At 35.1% G+C, this 18107-nt stretch overlaps 2 protein-coding genes across 2 annotated transcripts in view; both read left to right on the plus strand.

Moving 5' to 3' along the window:
* Positions 1-15237, plus strand: part of LOC106873405 (TM2 domain-containing protein amaretto) — a 49112-nt gene extending 33875 nt beyond the window's left edge. The window contains exon 5 of the mRNA XM_014920762.3: positions 14723-15237. Coding sequence (XP_014776248.1) covers positions 14723-14847 — 125 coding nt within the window. The 3' untranslated portion in view covers positions 14848-15237. The remainder of the gene's footprint in view (positions 1-14722) is intronic.
* On the plus strand, positions 8282-9042 carry LOC149135047 (uncharacterized). Its single transcript, XM_089353832.1, has one exon. The coding sequence runs from the start codon at positions 8405-8407 to the stop codon at positions 8897-8899; it is 495 nt and encodes a 164-aa protein (XP_089209958.1). The 5' UTR covers positions 8282-8404; the 3' UTR covers positions 8900-9042.
* Positions 15238-18107: the final 2870 nt, after the last annotated feature.

The following is an 18107-nucleotide window of genomic DNA, read 5'->3' on the forward strand; positions in this document are numbered from 1 at the left end:
TCAAATTCCAGTTTCAAACAAGTGGTGGACTATTCAATCATCAATGTTTCAAAACCAGAACACTTCTATGCATCAGTATCATTCGTGATCTACTTTTTGCAGATGCTGCTTCACTAGTAGCAGCCTCCTTAGAGGAAGCACAAGAACTTCTAGACGGGTTTTCTGCACCAGGTTTGACCATCAGCAAAAAGAAGACGAAGTAATCCACCAACTTTGCTCTACTCCCAAACAAATTTGAGGTGTCAGCAGAGGCCACCAGTTCACAATTTTCCTGACACGCCTATGCAGTTTGATGGGAAAAGCCTAAATTATGTGAAGTCATTTACATATCTTGGTAGTAAAGTGAATTTGAGCACTTCCCTTGATGATGAAATTGTCAACCATCTTGCAAAGGCAACCAACACATTTGGCAAACTCCATCATCACCTATGGAGTGAAACGGGCATTAAACTTGACACCAAAGTACAGATTAATAAAGCAGCCATTCTTACTACTCTCTTGTATGGCTCAGAATCGTGGATACCCTATAGACGATACATTAACCAACTAGACATCTTTCACAAAGACTGTCTGAAAACAATCTGCAGTTATTCACTAAAAGACAAAGTTTCAAATGCCGACCTGTTTAGCAAGTGTAAGACTGGTGGAAGTGAGAGCTTCCTTATACAACCACAATTGCACTGGGCTGGCCATGTCATCAGAATGAGTCATGAAAGAATACCCCAAGTCATCATGTACAGCCAGCTTGAGATTGGGCTCAGGAATGTTGGTCAACCATGGCTCAGATATAAGGACAAGCTGAAGAGTAACCTCTTAGAGATGAAGATAGCTCATGACACCTTTGAGCAAACAGCCTTGGTTCGAACAAAATGGAGATCATTGTGTCAAAATGATATTAAAAACTTGGTTGCAACCAGCATTAACAGGCTTCAGGGTGCAAGGCAAAGGAGAAAAGTGGCTGCAGATATACCACCTGAACTGACCTGTAATCCTCATACTTGCAACATCTGTGGCCTTCTTTGCAAATCGTTGGTGTGACTGACAAAGAAAGAGTATGTTGTCAGAGCCTCATACGCCGAAACCAACAGGTGAGCCAATCATATATGTATGTATGTATGTATGTACATATATACATACATACATATATATATGTGTGTGTGTGTGTGTGTGTGTGTGTGTGTGTATGCATGTGTGTATTTATATATATATATATATATATATATATATATATGTATGTATGTAGTCATTTCATAAAAACACAGAGAAAAAGAAAAAAACAAACAAACGTTTGGATATGGCACAAGCAATGTATTAATAAGACGCTCAGAGAAAGAAAAGAGTAGAAGCTTTACGTTTTGAGTATAGCTCTTCTTTGGAAACAGGAAGAAACAGGAAAGTCCAAGATGAAGGAGGGAAAAAATTGCCAACAATCGCGTGCAGTTGTGTGTGTGTGTGTGTGTACGTACGTGCATACACACACACATATGTACACATACAAATATGCACACACACACACATGTACACACACACACATATATATATATATATATGTACACTTAGATATGTACACACATGTTTGCAATTATGTATATTAATATTAGTTTTATATATTCTTTTATTTGTTTTAGTCATTTGATTGCAGCCATGCTGGAGCATCACCTTAAAGGGTTTTAGTCAAAGAAATTGACCCCAGGACTTATTCTTTGTAAGCCTGGTACTTATTCTATCAGTCTCTTTTGCTGAACCAATAGGTTACAGGGACATAAACACACCAACATCAGTTGTCAAATGCTGGTAGGGGGACAAACACAGACACACACACATATATATGATGGGCTTCTTTCAGTTTCCATCTACCAAATCTGCCCACAAAGCTTTGGTAGGCCCGAGGCTATAGTAGAATACACTTGCCCAAGGTGCCACGCAGTGGGACTGAACCCAGAACCATGTGGTTGGGAAGCAAGCTTCTTACCACACAACCATGCCTGGTATTTATTACCTTCTTACAAGATGTCCCGGTGGAGGCGCAATGGCTCAGTGGTTAGGGCAGCGGACTCGCGGTCATAGGATCGCGGTTTTGATTCCCAGATCGGGCGTTGTGAGTGTTTATTGAGCGAAAACACTTAAAGCTCCACGAGGCTCTGGCAGGGGATGGTGGCGAACCCTGCTGTACTCTTTCACCACAACTTTCTCTCACTCTTACTTCCTGTTTCTGTTATGCCTGTAATTCAAAGGGTCAGCCTTGTCACACCGTGTCACGCTGAATATCCCCGAGAACTATGTTAAGGGTACACGTGTCTGTGGAGTGCTCAGCCACTTGCACGTTAATTTCACGAGCAGGCTGTTCTGTTGATAGGATCAACTGGAACCCTCGACGTCGTAAGCGACGGAGTGCCAACAACAACAAACAAGATGTCCAGAAGTTACAACTTGCATCTCCTCAGAGAAGTGTAATAAATGTGAGAATATGAATATACTGTCATGGTTGGAATAGGGGGGGGTAGAAGGAATAGTATAATGGAAGCGACAACCTATGCAGCAGCACATCAACTCTCTTTCACACACACACACCCTTCGTTTACTGTATCATCTTCCCTATGCTGCTGTCCTGCACCAAAAATCCCCTAATCCTCCCACTCACTCATGGTACCCCTACCCCACTCATTCCAATTTGGCTTGTATCTTGAAGGTTTGCTCTGACATGTCATCACCAATTTCCAGCTCCACCTACTTCAAACCCTGTCTTCTATAGTGTGCGTAGTCATATAGCTCTTCAGCAAGAAACCTGCTCTTCTCAGGCCCTTTTCTCTTATACTTTAATCCTTCTCTCTTCCTTATTCTTCAAGCATAAAGCTCCACTTCCCCATTTGAGGTTCGTAGTCTTGCAAGCTGCATGGCAACTTTACTAGTACTGGTGACGCAATAAAAGCACCCACTACACACTGTAAAATGGTTAGTGTTAGGAAGGGCATTCAGCTGTAGACACAAAGTCAAACAAACACTGGAGCACAATGCAGTCCTTAGGGCCATTGGATCCTATCAAACCATTCAACCAATGCCAACATGGAACATGGACATTAAATGATGATGATGATGATGATAATAAATGTACAAGGAAGAATTAAAAATACTATTAGAAAATAGTAAAGCTGATATTAAAAAAACAATAAAAGATTTAAGAAACAGTAAAAACAATAATTAAGAGATGAGGGGGGTGGTAAAGGTGAATGGTAAAAGTTAAAAGTTGAAAGGATTTTAAAAGATGATAAATTGAAGACAGTTGCAGCAAATTCAGATAGCATATAAGATGCTACAAAGAAGTAGGAAACCATGTGCTGTTTATAGTCTAGGCAATGTAAGGTGATATAAAGAAATAGGGAATCGACTGGCTGGGGTATGAGTGGAGAGTAATGCTGTTTATAGTCAAGGTCAAGTAAACGAGGAAATGTGTGGTTTGGTAATAGTGTTGTTTACAGTTTAAAGGAATGGGGAAGCAGCAGTGGAGGAAAAAAACAGAAAAATATACAAAATAAGAAGAGAAAAAATAAAACCATCAAGATAAGGAAAAGATAACAAAAATGAAACTAAAATGGGGGTGGAGAGTTTCTGTCATAGAGAGGTTTGGAAGACAGTTGAGACAAGGAGATATATGAGGAAAAATAAGGAATTAACCCTTTAGTGTTCAGATTAATTTGTCAAATATAATGCTTATTTGTTCACGTTATTTTGAATTATTCAGGTTCAAGAGGGGTGTCCACAATATTTGCTTGTAACTTTGTTAATTTTTTACATACTGATTTGAAATTTTGTCAGGAGGTGCTTATATACCAGTGATTTATAGTTATATAATTTTGGCTGATCTTGCTGGGTAAATTTGGCTTTTATGGGCAGGTAAATTCAATTAACAGGTGTAAAAGGAATAACATTATGGATAAACACTAAAATTGAAATTCTTAATGCATCTTACCTGTTCGATTTGTTACTAAAATTATTCCAAATTATCCCAAATTAACTGCCAACAATTTTGTCACTTTTCAAGATGAGGCACATTAATTTGAATTAATCAAAATGCAGGTATAAATGGTACAAGATTTTATTCTTTCATTCAAACATTTTCATTGAGTACAAAACTCTTTTACTAATCAATATACCTTTGGCTATCTACTTTTATACAATTTAATGAATACATTTACATAACAGGATGCATCTAATAAAAAAAGCTCATTAACAGGTGAGGCAAAGGTGAATACAGGTGTGTAACATACTGAAAATTAATATGTATTTCTCACTTTCACATATTGTTTGTAATAAAACAAAAGGAATATATGATATTACTATCAAACAACAAAATGCCATATTTCTATCATGAAACTGTCCAAAGCACCCTTTACACAAGGGCACTTTGCAAAATGGACACATATATGAGGTCTTGACTTGATATCCTTTCAGAGCTTTTCTTTTTTGCAGCAAACAGTCTGCAAACTTTTTTCCTTGCATTTATCTTTTCCACTTTATGGAAGTCAATATTTTCTCTGTTGACATCTACCTCAGTTAATTTTCCTTTTCTCCCAGTTCTGTGCTTTCTGTCAACCCAAAATTTCAAATAGTCATAGTTTTTTGGTGGCGGAGGTACCTTGTGGCTTTTTACAAAACAATATATGAATTAACTATAGATAAATTCACTAAAAACCACAAAATGTACCTCCACCATTTCTTCCCAGGTCGTCCAAATGGGTAATATGCCCAATACTGGTTGGATTTGTCAACCCCACCCACATATTTATTATAGTAAATATTCATTCACCAGGGGTTTCCTTTAGCACCAATGCCAGTAGGCAGAAATAAAATCTGTATTTTGTCTTTGTATAAAGTTGCTAACAAATTTTGTTTTTGCATTTGTAAAACATCCCCTCATTTTTATAATTTTGTTTACATTTCATGGGGTAAACCTTTGTGGCTGCTTATAATAGTACTGCACATGTAAGTACATTATCTCAAAGCTATGAAATTTTAATAATGTGATTTGTTTTTCTTTTAAAAGATTTCATAGCGGAATCAGATACAGCCGGATTTGGCTGGTTCAAACAAATAAAGGGGAATAATTTTTGGCTGGTTATGACCGGTTTAAACACTAAAGAGTTAAAAAGAGAAAAGTTTTAAAAAAGTTAAAATAAGAAAGCAAGGATTAATTGCAGGAATAAACTACAAGCATTTAAATGTAGGAAGACAAGTTGGAGATAGTAAAAGAAATAAATTCAAATAAAAAAAGAAGAGGGCTGGAAATCACAAAGGTGTAAGAAGTAATTAAAGGTATCAGGTGCAGAAATTATGAGATTATAAAAAATAACAATGAACAAATGTAAAAAATGAGAAAATAATATGCTATGACAAGGAATAATTGTGCAAAAAAGTATGAATGTTATACTAACACCAACATCTATAATAGCAATTGTTGTTGTAAGAAATAAGGATGAAAGTTGTACAGTGTTGCATGGGAATGTAGGAAATGTGAGAGGAGTTACTGAAGATGATATATGGAAAAATTCAGGTAACATGTGTTAGGAAAGCATGGGAATGGATTTCAAGAGCTTGTACATTTTAAAACTTTTATGGTTGCATAAAAACGCTTTGGAATGTCTGTTAAGTAGAAGGTGCTAGGTTCATAGGATCTCTGTATGCATAGTCCACATGTCTTCCAATCACCAGTGTAGGGTTTGGCTTTAGTAAGTATTTTCAGTTTTAGATTATAAAACATATTCTCGGTGCCAATATGGGTAGAAAGAGAGTATTTCATCTAGAGGTATCTGAAAGAAAATGTGTGCTGGTTATATCTAATTTTGAAGGAATTGGCAGTGAGGTCAATGTAATTCTTGATAGAGAATATTTTTAGCCAACAACTTTGAAGCATGGGCAGGACAGAATATGCTACGGTTGCAGCTGTTATTAGATATGAGTGACTAGATTGTTGAACTGAAAACTACTGGAAGTAGCTATAGATTATTCAAGGAAGGCATTCATTGAATATGAAAGTTTTTTAGCATTCCTATCAAAACTTTTATACTTTTTACATCAGGGAGAATATTTTTGCTTTAGGTGTGCTTAATTCTAAGTTAAATGGCGAATTATATCAGTAAATATTAAGTTCTCTATTTTTGTTGATGAGTATTCTGAAGTTAAGTGTATGTGATATTTTTTTTTTCCTGGAAGCCAATGTTAATGATTTGTTATAGTAAATAGAACATTCTTTAACAATTCTGTTAAATGAAAAGTTAGACAGTCTAAGGGACACATTTTAACGAGATTATTTCGAATATTGCTGAGGCAGTGAGCTAGCAGAATCATTAGAAGGTTAGTATAAATGCTTTGTGGTATATGTTCAAGCACTTTACATTCTAAGTTCAAATCTTACTAGGGTCAACTTTAGCTTTCATATCCCTCAGAGGTCACCAACTAATCTCCTCCCCATAAAATTGCTAGCCTTGTACCTAAATAAGAAACAATTATTTAGGATGTTCTTGTAAATGACACTACTGCCTGACTACACAATTCCACACTGATCTTTGATGCATTTCATAACACTAACTATAAATACAGCTGCTCAGGTGCACAGTTCACTTACTTCTTTCTTAGATGATGTATCACTTCTTCCAAACACCTTACATTATGGTTCAGTCACACGTAATTCCTCCTTTATTATAACCCATACATGACCTAGACTATCCTTCCTCAACATAACTAAGACATTCCTTAAACTATTAACATCAACTTTTACCCTCTATCATTCACCCTCACATTACAACCACCATTCCTGCACAGTATCCTTTCACTGTACACTTCAACATTATACAATCATATTTATTTTTATGGTTACCTTACTTTTTATATATTCATATCCACAATTGCAACCTACATTTGATCTCTTTTGATAGTTCAATCTTAATGTTTCTTTCTTCAACACACACACACACACACACACACACATATATATACACATACATACACACAGAATATACATATATATATATACATATATATATATATATATATATATATATATATATATATACATACATATATATATATATATACATATATATACATACATAAATATATATATATATATATATAAATAATACAAAATGGGACAAGAACGCAAAACATCCAGACAGTTAGGTGATACAAGAAAGGGACAACAAAACATCCAGACAGACGGTACAAAGAAAACAAGGACAGGTCATTCGGAGTTTTCTTTCCTCAGTTGAGATCCAGATTATCTTTGCAATTTCAGCTGGTTATTCTCGATATTGCTCCAATCTGGCCAGCCCCAAGGAAAAAACTAAGCTAAGCGCATTAGATTCCTTGGAAAATAGCAGTGAATGTATACAAAAAACAAGGACGGAAAAAAACAAATAATGTTACACAAATACAATAAAAATAAAAATAATAGCAGGACATAGCAACACATGTCTTTTGACTAAGGATGAATTAAATTAAGCTGGCGTGTGTGGAAATAAAGCCTTACGGCAGGGATACAAGATTTCACAGGCACAGGGAGGAATATCGATGTTGCACGTACAACGTTTGGCCAAGAAAGAAAGATCAGGCTTGGCTGAATGCAGATAGAACTTACTTGAGAATGGATGCGTGTCGTTCGATCATATAATAATATAAATAATATATAAATATATACATATATACATACATATATGTACATACCTACATATATTTGCATATATACATGCATATATGGGTACAGGACATAAAAAAAAAAACGTCAACAAAATGAGGCAACTGTTTTTGTTACTACTTTAACCCTCCGCAAAGAATCCCTTAGGAGATAGACAAAGAACATGTTGCTTATACTACAACATAGAAGTTAACTTCTATGTAAAATTATACTAATGTGTCCATCTGTTCTAATTTAAATAAATTCTATGTCTTTGTGCAGCTGAGGATTGCTCTGTATTTAAATTGATGTAATGATTACATTGTTCAATTAAATGGAGTTGCATGAAACAATCATACTGCATTACATCTGGATATCCTTGTTGCTTATTTTGGTTTTAATCACCTTACTTTGAAATTGTATGGATAATAGCGTACTAAATTCTGGTGTCTCAACTTAAGTACCATATTCACCTGAATCTAAATATATATATATATAATAATTGCAGCGTAGAAGGTGTTTATAAGCCATTTACGAAACATGCAAAAACCGTTAGATTCACTTCAACATTTAAATTTAAATTGTCAAAATATTTTCAACGCTTTGAGACCGCGACCTGTTCACTGACAAAATTGCGTGCTGAGATACTTTATAATCTGGACAAAATCTCAAAACACTGTGGAAGAATTCAACACCATCCTGAACAACCTACACCCGTCCATCCAATTCACAAAGGGGATGAGCAGTATCAAATTATCATTTCTAGATATAATGGTAGTTAAAAAGAACACCACCATTACCACAGATATATATTATAAACACACAGATACACACCAATACCTGAATTTTAAATCGTGCCATCCACCCCATACAAAACGTAACATCCCATACTGCTTAGCCAGAAGAATCTGTACCATTGTAGAGGATCTAAAGACCAGAAATCAGCACCTGATGGAACTGAAAGAATTTCTGCTTAAACAAAAATACCCGTCACTACTTATAGAAAATGGTATTCAGTGGGATTCGAAAATACCCATACAACAACTGAGGACACCGCAAAGAAGAGAAAAACAAGAACAAATCATACCATTTATAGTGACACACAATCCATGCCACCAGAACATCTTCAATATCGCTAAAGCAAACCTACCAATCATTGCACAAAGTAAGGAATTGAGAAATATCATTACAGATCAAACTATAACTCTCAGTAAGAGACAACCTAAAGTATAAACACACGGAGTTTTGATATTCAATATTCAATTAGTATTGTTTGGGTGTGCGGATTATACCAACCTAGGAAGGTGCCTCAATTTAGGTACCTAATTCAACTGAATCTTAATTATATTTACACACACACACACACACATACATAAACACAGACACACATACACACTATGTGTCTATACATATACATATACATGCATACATACATATATAATACATATATACATACGTATATATATATATAAAACTTACTTGGAAAAGGATGCATGGCATTCGATCATATAATAATATAAATAATATATAAATATATGCATATATACATACATATATATGTATACCTACATATATATGTATATATACATGCATATATGGGTACATATATGCATGGGTACATATATGGGTACAAGACATCAAAAAAACGTTAAACACAATGTGAAACGAAAACATAGAAAACAAACTTTTTTTTCGAATAACGAAAAAACAGACAGAGAATGAAGACATGCAACATAAAGAATATACCCCTTCTTCAGTTGTCCCTGTTTTGTCTACTCCACGTTTTGAAGGTAAGGACAATACGCGACTTCGTTGAAACAGTGCTTCCCGCAAAGCAAATTAAATAAAATTTGGGATTTTTTGCGGAGGGTGAAAGTGTTAACAAGAACAGGACAGTGAGAACATGTCAGTAAAAACAAACGGTGAGGGCTGTTGAACCAAAGTGATGGAGAAATTATGAATGCAAGGAGGACAAGCAAGAAATATAGATAATATTAAAAATAATATTACTATCCAGCAAGAATAAAACACCATAAAAGGTAGAATTATAGATATACAAAGCTGATGTACACGAAGTTCGATCATTGCTATGTAGAGTTTTCAGCTGAGTAAACAGGCAGAGATGTAGTGAATATCTTAAAATTTGGTCATCAATGGTAGATTCAACTGAAGATAACCAATCAGATTTGCACTCACGCACGTGATCTGAAAAGTTTGAAACTGTGGTACTGAATTATCCTTCATTCCTCTAACAGTCTCCATAGAGGTAAGACAGAATTTTCCTATATTCACTGACTGCAAACATGTCTGCCTGTAAACATTCAGTGAAGCTCTACATAGTGCCGATAGATTACCGGCTTTTATTTCTAGCAATGATCATACTTCATGTACATCCACTTTGTATATTTATATATATCTACACATGTACATATACACACACACACACACACACACACACACACATATGCATACACATACACACATATACATACACACACACGCATATATATATCATGATATATATGTTTGCATTAAGTGTTTATATATCTACATTTATATGTGTGTGTGTGCGTAAACATGTGTGCTCACTCAAAAACAAACATGCATACGCACACACATTTTATGTGTACATGTATGTATATTAACATATTAGCTTATATATACTTTTATGTGCATGTATATCATCATAATTATTTTATGAGATCAGCCTTCACCAGATCTTTTTCATCTACAGCCTCTTTCCACTTAACTAGCTAGACTCTTTTTCTCTCAACAACCATTCTTCATATCCACTTATGAAGAATATCTGCAACAGCACAGACTTTTCTCATGCACAGTACAGTCGATTACTCTGTTGCACATGTTTTTCTCTCCTTTCATCTGTACACTGTTCATGTATGCTGAAATTATACATCCAGGGGAGCATGCTTGCTTCAGTTATTTTTTTCCAGCTTTCATACAGACTCTTCAGTTAGTACTTTTGTCTCACTATTATGCAGTATCACACTTTATACACAAACATCATACAATCTGCTTTTCCCCAAATGGAAAAAAACTTACTGTTATTATTAGAATAGTTTCCTTCATATTTTTCACTGTACCTTTACTCTAGCAACTATCATTTCACAACACCCACTTCCACTTATGATTAAATCACTTATGTAAGTGAAGCTGTTGACTGCTTCTAGCAAGACATCTTGGTAGTTGAAAGATTTTACTTCATATTCTTACTCCTATTTACTCTTCTTTGTCTGTTGCATATGTTGTTCTTCTCTGTCAACTTACCTGTGATCTCACTTCACCTTTTGTACATTTATTGTTTATATTCAACTCACAGAATAGAATTTTTACTTTCTCTTTTCTTTCATATGAAACATTACTTCTTCGGGTGGCAGTAGAATTCTGTGTTTTTATCTGATAAAACTTTTCTCCTTTCTGGGTTTACTTTTAGGCCTTTTGAATCTGGAACCTGCAAATGTTGAAACTTTTTCCCTAAATACTTCATCTTATTTGGCTGTAAGAACTAGATCTCCAGCATACAGGACATTATGGATAGCCAATCTTGAACTCCTCTTTTATGAGCTAAACTGGTGAGAGCTGAGGACTGAGCTTTGACAAATACCTACATGCTAAATACATCACTGTCTTATTGCTAACTTCCACTTTGCTGACAACATCTTGCTGTAAATAACCTGGATGGCTTCACAAGTCATTCATTTACACCCAATGTTTTCCATGACCATCAGACTATAGAGTCTTTTCTAGCAAATGCTAATTATAATGGTTTATATAACTTATGGAGGTGCGTGGTTTAGTGGTTAGGGTGTTTGACTCATGATCGTAAGATTGTGGTTTTGATTTCTGGACCAGGTGATGCGTTTTGTTCTTGAGCAAAACACTTCACATCACATTGCTCCAGTCCACTCAGCTATAGAAATGAGTACCATTAGTGGATGTGCGTCAATTAGTGGTTAGGGTATTGGATTTATGACCATAAGATTGTGGTTTTGATCCCTGGACCGAGCATTCCATTGTGTTCTTAAGCAAAACACTTCATTTCACATTGCTCCAGTCCACTGAGCTGTAGAAATGAGTTTAGCCTGGAGCTTGATGGGTTCTGCCAGGCTTTCTTGCTTTAGATACACTGCATGGTTGCAATGCCCCAATGACTCCCAAGGGGTGAAGAGACTTGTCAATTGTCAAGCGAAAAACTTCTGTAGTTGTCTCACTAAGAAGAGTTATTAGTGGTTACTTGTCCTGATAGAAACTGTATCCGTCTCATTGAAGATATGTGCTTGAGATTTGTATTCATGACAATAAGTAGGTGTAAATGTAATGGACAAAATGTGCTAATGTTTCACTTCTGCATTTTGTCTATTAATTTCTTGTCAGCATTTATGTTTTTAATACTATTGACACCACCTGATTGAATGGTACTATCCAAGTGTCAAAACTATAATGATATCTGTATAGCAGCTGAAGATGAATGTATACACTCTTGTTGTGTTAAACTTGTATGTGTTCTTGGTTTGTGGTGGTTTTGTTATATTATACCATACATTAACAATATGTGATTGTCCTTCTATATGATTCTAATTATGGTAAGGGTTATGCTTGTTTTGGTGTTACTAGTTTAAGGAGGTTGATTTTGCATACGCGCGCGCGTGTGCACACACACACACACAGGTATGAATTTTCATTCATTTGTTCATTCTTTTTCCTTGCTATATTAAGTTAAATGAATACATGTCGAACTTTGTTTTACAGTTAGATGCCTTTCCTGTTATCAATCGTCACCTATTTTTCAAGTTAGGGATTTTTCACTTGCCTTGGAAAGCACACAGCTAGTGGGCAGCTTGTTGATAGGGAATGTCAACAAACTAAACTATAGCTCAACATTTTCATGTGAATTGCAGAATGTAAATGTAAATGTTTGCAAAGATATGCACATATGCAAACACATTCATTTACATGTAGGCATGTATGCATGTAGTCATGTATGCGTGCGCATGCATGTGCATACACACACACATTATATGATAGATTTCCAGACTGTTTATTTTTACCAAATTAATCTCATAATATGTATATATATATATATATATATATATATATATATATACTAGCTGAATTACCCAGTAATACCCATAAAAGTAGGGGTTATTTCCAGTTCCCATTCCCATTACACTGTTTCATGTCCTATCCTGTTCCCTGTTCAGTTCCTGTTTTAGTTCCACGCCCATTCCTATCCCCAATCATATGTCAATATGTACACACAGGTAATCACGAGTTTAAAATGGTGTATAGTAGACATATGTATGTATATATATATATATATATATATATATATATATATATATATATGTATGTATGTATGTGTGTGTGTCTGTGAGTGAGTGTTTCTTTGCGATGGACATCAGAAAAGCCACCTATCCCCACTCTCGGTAAAGCTACGTATTCCTCACACCCACTATTCTGTGTGTGTGCATGTGTGTATTGTATCTATGTATTTATGAAAGTATGTATGCAGTGTCATGTGTATATGACAGCTTTATTAATGTTATCATCCCAATTTCACTACTGTTCTTGCCTTCACTGATATAACCCACCCTCTCTCTGTTACTACCTCAGACTTATAATTTTGCAACCTTCTCATATTATCATATAATTCATCTAACACCCCAGAGGGGGTGGGCACATTATAGATTTTTATTGAAATCCAAATAGCCTATTATTGAACTGGATGTTAGTGTCACATGTATGCAAAGTTTCGTGAATATTATTTTGGTGGTTTAGGCACTAAGTTGGTAACAGACAGATAAAAATTGCCATTTATATATATATATATATATATATATATATATATATATATATATATATACCAAATGATAAGAAGACAAAAAAAATTCTTTAACACATCTTTAATAATTTGTTACAATTGTTTCTGTACCAACTCTATTTGCAGTGCCAGTTAACACAAAAATTTATGTAATGTTTGCAGTTTTAGATATTAGAGAGGCACTTCATCAGACTTGCATCGAAGGTGCAGAAGCAATTGTAATGAATCATTAAAAATGTGTTAAGGAATTTTCTTTGTGTTCTTATCATTTGAATTATTTACTCTTCTCCTAACTCACTTTACAGTGGAGTCATTTTGAAACTTGGATTTTCTACACTTGATGAATTTTGGCTTTGGCCTGGAACCCGATAATGTTGATAGCCCAGTTTTTGGGTTGAGTGCTTCCCTGGAAATACCCTAACTCTACACCCTGTGTACCTAACTCTACACCCTGAAACTTTGAAGTCACTGTCAATACTATTGTTAAAGAATAAATTTGTACTCTACCAAATGTATTGAGTAATCCTTCAATTAAATCTAAAATTGTTTTTATTGTAACATAAAAACAAACATTTATATATAGAAAACTGCACTGGTTTCGACATGTGATGCATGCGATCGAGTACAGCTGTGTAAAGAAGTGTTGATCTTTAACTGTGAAGACAATCTGTGGAAGAGGTAGACTCAGGAAGACAAGGTGGAGAAATACGATGTTTGGATGTTGAGTTTCATGGAGGCGATGACAAACGACTGAGACTTTTCACAATTTGCTGTGCTTGAGAAGACACACCAAGCTAAGTGAAATCATAGTCATGGCTAGTGTTGGTGACATGTGAAAGGAACCCATGTTGGTGACACAAAAAGTACCCATACTGGTGACACATAAAAGGCACCCAGGTCAGTGATATATAAAAAATGCCGAGTATACTCTGAGGAGTGGTTAGCATTAGGAAGAGCATCTAGCTGTAGAAACCATGCCAAAACAGACCAAACCATGTCATAGTATCTTACCCATACCAGCATGGAAAATGGATGCTAAATGATAATGTTATACATACGTACGTATATACATACGTGCGTGCGTGCATGTGTGTGTGCATGCGTGCATGTGTGTGTGCATGCGTGCATGCATGTATGTATAAATATATAATCAGACACAAATTAAAAAACTTTTTATTATTTTCACATTTAATATTAAATTTTATATTTATTTGCAGGAACTGCTGTTGGTAAATTACTGACGCTTGGTGGAATAGGCATCTGGTGGATTGTTGACATTATTCTTTTGATTACTGGATCTTTAAAGCCTGAAGATGGCAGCAGTTGGGTTCCCTATTACTGAAGAGATTTTTTTATTAACATATTTGTAGTGTTCAATTTGAAATGAAAAATATATTTGCTGTTTAAAAGTCTCAAAACATAAGAGAGAATACAATGACTTGCAGAAATGCATAATTTGAAGACAATGCTAATTAAAACCTGCATTCATTTATTAATGGTAAATTTGTATCAAATATGCCTTTTATATGATGTACTGCTTTTAATTTAAAATTGTGCTTTATTGTTAATAATTACTTGAATAAAATTTCAACTAAAAATATCTAGACAGTTTCATATTTGGATGCTTATATTTTTGAAATTATATTTTATTCAACCAAATTTATTCTAACATGCCTGTATGAATAAATGGTTATGTAACATGTGAATAATACTTTCTTCTCTTTAAAAATTACTTGTCTTTTGTCTTTTATTCTTTATTTGTTTCAGTTATTGGACTGCAGCCATGCTAGGGCACTGCCTTGAAGGGTTTCATTGAGTGAATTGACCTTAGTATTTATTTTTTAAAAAGTCTTGTACTTATTCTTTTGGGCTCTTTGATTGAACTGCTAAGTTACAGGGATGCAAGCAAACCAACAGCAGTTGTCAAGTGGTGGAAGGACAAACAAAGACATACACATATATGCATACACACACACACACACACACACACGTATATATGCATAAGACCAGTCTCCTGGATTCTGTGGTATATATATTCTTCGCTGGATGGCACACTGGTCTGTTGCAGGATTGTAATCTTGCAACTTTTGCCAACTAAGTGGACTGGAGCAACAGGAAATAAGGTGCTTTTGCTCAATAACACCAATGCATTGACTTATCAGGGAACTGAAACCAAAATCTTACAATCATTGAGCCCTATATATATATATATATATATATATATTCACACACACGCATATATATAAGTGAAGGTGCACGGCTTCCTGGTTAGGGTATTTGGCTCATGATTGCAAGGTCATAAGTTCAATTCCTGGTGACATGTGTCCTTGAGCAAGACACTTTATTTCACATTGCTCCAGTCCACTCAGCTGGCAAAAATGAGTTGTACCTGTATTTCAAAGGGCCAGCCTTGTCATACTCTGTGTCACGGCGAATCTCTCTGAGAACTATGTTGAGGGTACACATGTTTGTGGAATGCTCAGCCACTTGCATGTTAATTTCATGAGCAGACTGTTCTGTTGATCGGATCAACTGGAACCCTCATTACTAGAAACTTGTGGACCCTCTCGCAATGGAACAAGACTATGTAAATTGTATATGGCAGAAAAATATATAATCCTCATGAACTCACATGAGCCAGGAGGCTACCTGAACTCCAGGACAGAAGCTGTGGGGAGTTGTCCACATTTTTGGAAATTTTTACTTCAAAATTGGAAAACCTAGCTATCAAGCAAAGGAAGACAACTTGCCCAGCCATAATTTTTTCAGAGGAATATTTCTTCAACTATCACCAGCGTTCTTATGTTTTTAAAAAAACATTCTTTGCAGAGAGCAGTTATCATGTAGAGAAACTGAAAATATGTCTAGTCCACGCTAGATATGAAACCAATGGGTTTTTTTTTATAAAACTGTTACTTTACACATACACACATACAGAAATAAATAACTGCTATATATTTTATAGGGTATGCTCTTTTTCTGATTTATAATTTTATAGCAAAGATATATATATATATATATATATATATATATATATATATACATAGTGGACTTCCACACAGTTTCCATCTACCAAGTTCACTCACAGAGCATTGTCAGCTTGAGGCTATAGTAAAAGGCATTTGCTCAAGTGCCACACAGTAGGGCTGAACCTGAAACCACATGACTGCAAAGTGAGCTTCTTAACCACACAGCAATGCTTGCACTTATTCAAGTTCTTATACTTATTACATGCGAATTTTCAGTGTAGTTGATATTACCTTGTTTCCTTAATCTATGTGTTGTTTTGTTTTTGCTATGTGATTATGAAGTGAATATATGCATGTATATATATATATATATATATATATATATATATATATATATATATATATATATATGTATGTATATGAGTGTACACACACATACACACACATGTGCATATTTGTGTATGATGTGTTTATGCATATAAAAATATAGGAGCTTGTTTCTCATATAGAATAAATTAAAAATCTTTCTGGAAGATTAAATTAAAAATTTTATTGGAGGGTGTAAAATGCATATTCTTTTTAAATAGCCTGCTTGTTAAACGGAAAGAAGACTTGAGAGTAGAGGAAATATTGTAAAAGAATGCATACACATACAACATGTATATTACTACACACACATGCATGTATGTCTCCATACATATGCATATGCGCATACATGCATATATCTGTCTATATATATATATATATATATATATATATATATAATTATACATACACACATACATACAACTACATACATAAATACAGCATGGCATTCAGATTTACATATGCATTAATTTGTATATACGTACCTATACATGTGTTAATTTATAAATGTACATAAGCATTATGTGAATTGAAAAGCAAGCTTATTTTCCTGGTGCTCGAGCTCAAACGACTGAAACAAATCAAGGAATGTGAACATCCATATAAACAACTCACTGCCCAGGGCGTTTATAATTCTGAACCTCTTTCACTGCTTTTCCTTTTCCTTTCCATTTCCCTTCCATTACCCATTTTCATCTACACTTTCCACAGCACTTTACAAACACATACCTATAATGTAGGTTAGTCGGGTGGCACTACATCTCAAACTCAGGGTTGGCACTCCGTCGCTTACGACGTTGAAGGTTCGAGTTGATCCAATCAACGGAACAGCCTGCTCGTGAAATTAACGTGCAAATGACTGAGCACTCCACAGACACGTGTACCCTTAACGTAGTTCTCGGTGGGATATTCAGTGTGACACAGCATGACAAAGTTGGCCCCTTTGAAATACAGGTACAACAGAAACAGGAAGAAAGAATGAAAGTTGTGGTGAAAGAGTACAGCAGGGTTCGCCACCATCCCCTGCCGGAACCTTGTGGAGCTTTAGGTGTTTTCGCTCAATAAACACTCACAACGCCCAGTCTGGGAATTGAAACCACGATCTTATGACCGCGAGTCCGCTGCCCTAACCACTGGGCCATTGCACCTCCACTTCTCATACTCAATATTTTATCTGTGTAACTCTTTCTCATTAACTCCTTTCCTGCGCATGCTTGAAAATTTTAGCACCGGTAGGCCGCATCATTTTCTGGCTGTTACGCTTAGA

This window comes from Octopus bimaculoides, chromosome 6, assembly GCF_046866305.1.
Source record: "Octopus bimaculoides isolate indiv1 chromosome 6, ASM4686630v1, whole genome shotgun sequence".
In the NCBI taxonomy this organism is placed as follows: domain Eukaryota; kingdom Metazoa; phylum Mollusca; class Cephalopoda; order Octopoda; family Octopodidae; genus Octopus; species Octopus bimaculoides.

What these genes read in the sequence shown, in the direction of transcription:
- LOC149135047 (XM_089353832.1), top strand. Translation starts at nt 8,405, where the DNA reads ATGAGCAGTATCAAATTATCATTTCTAGATATAATGGTAGTTAAAAAG.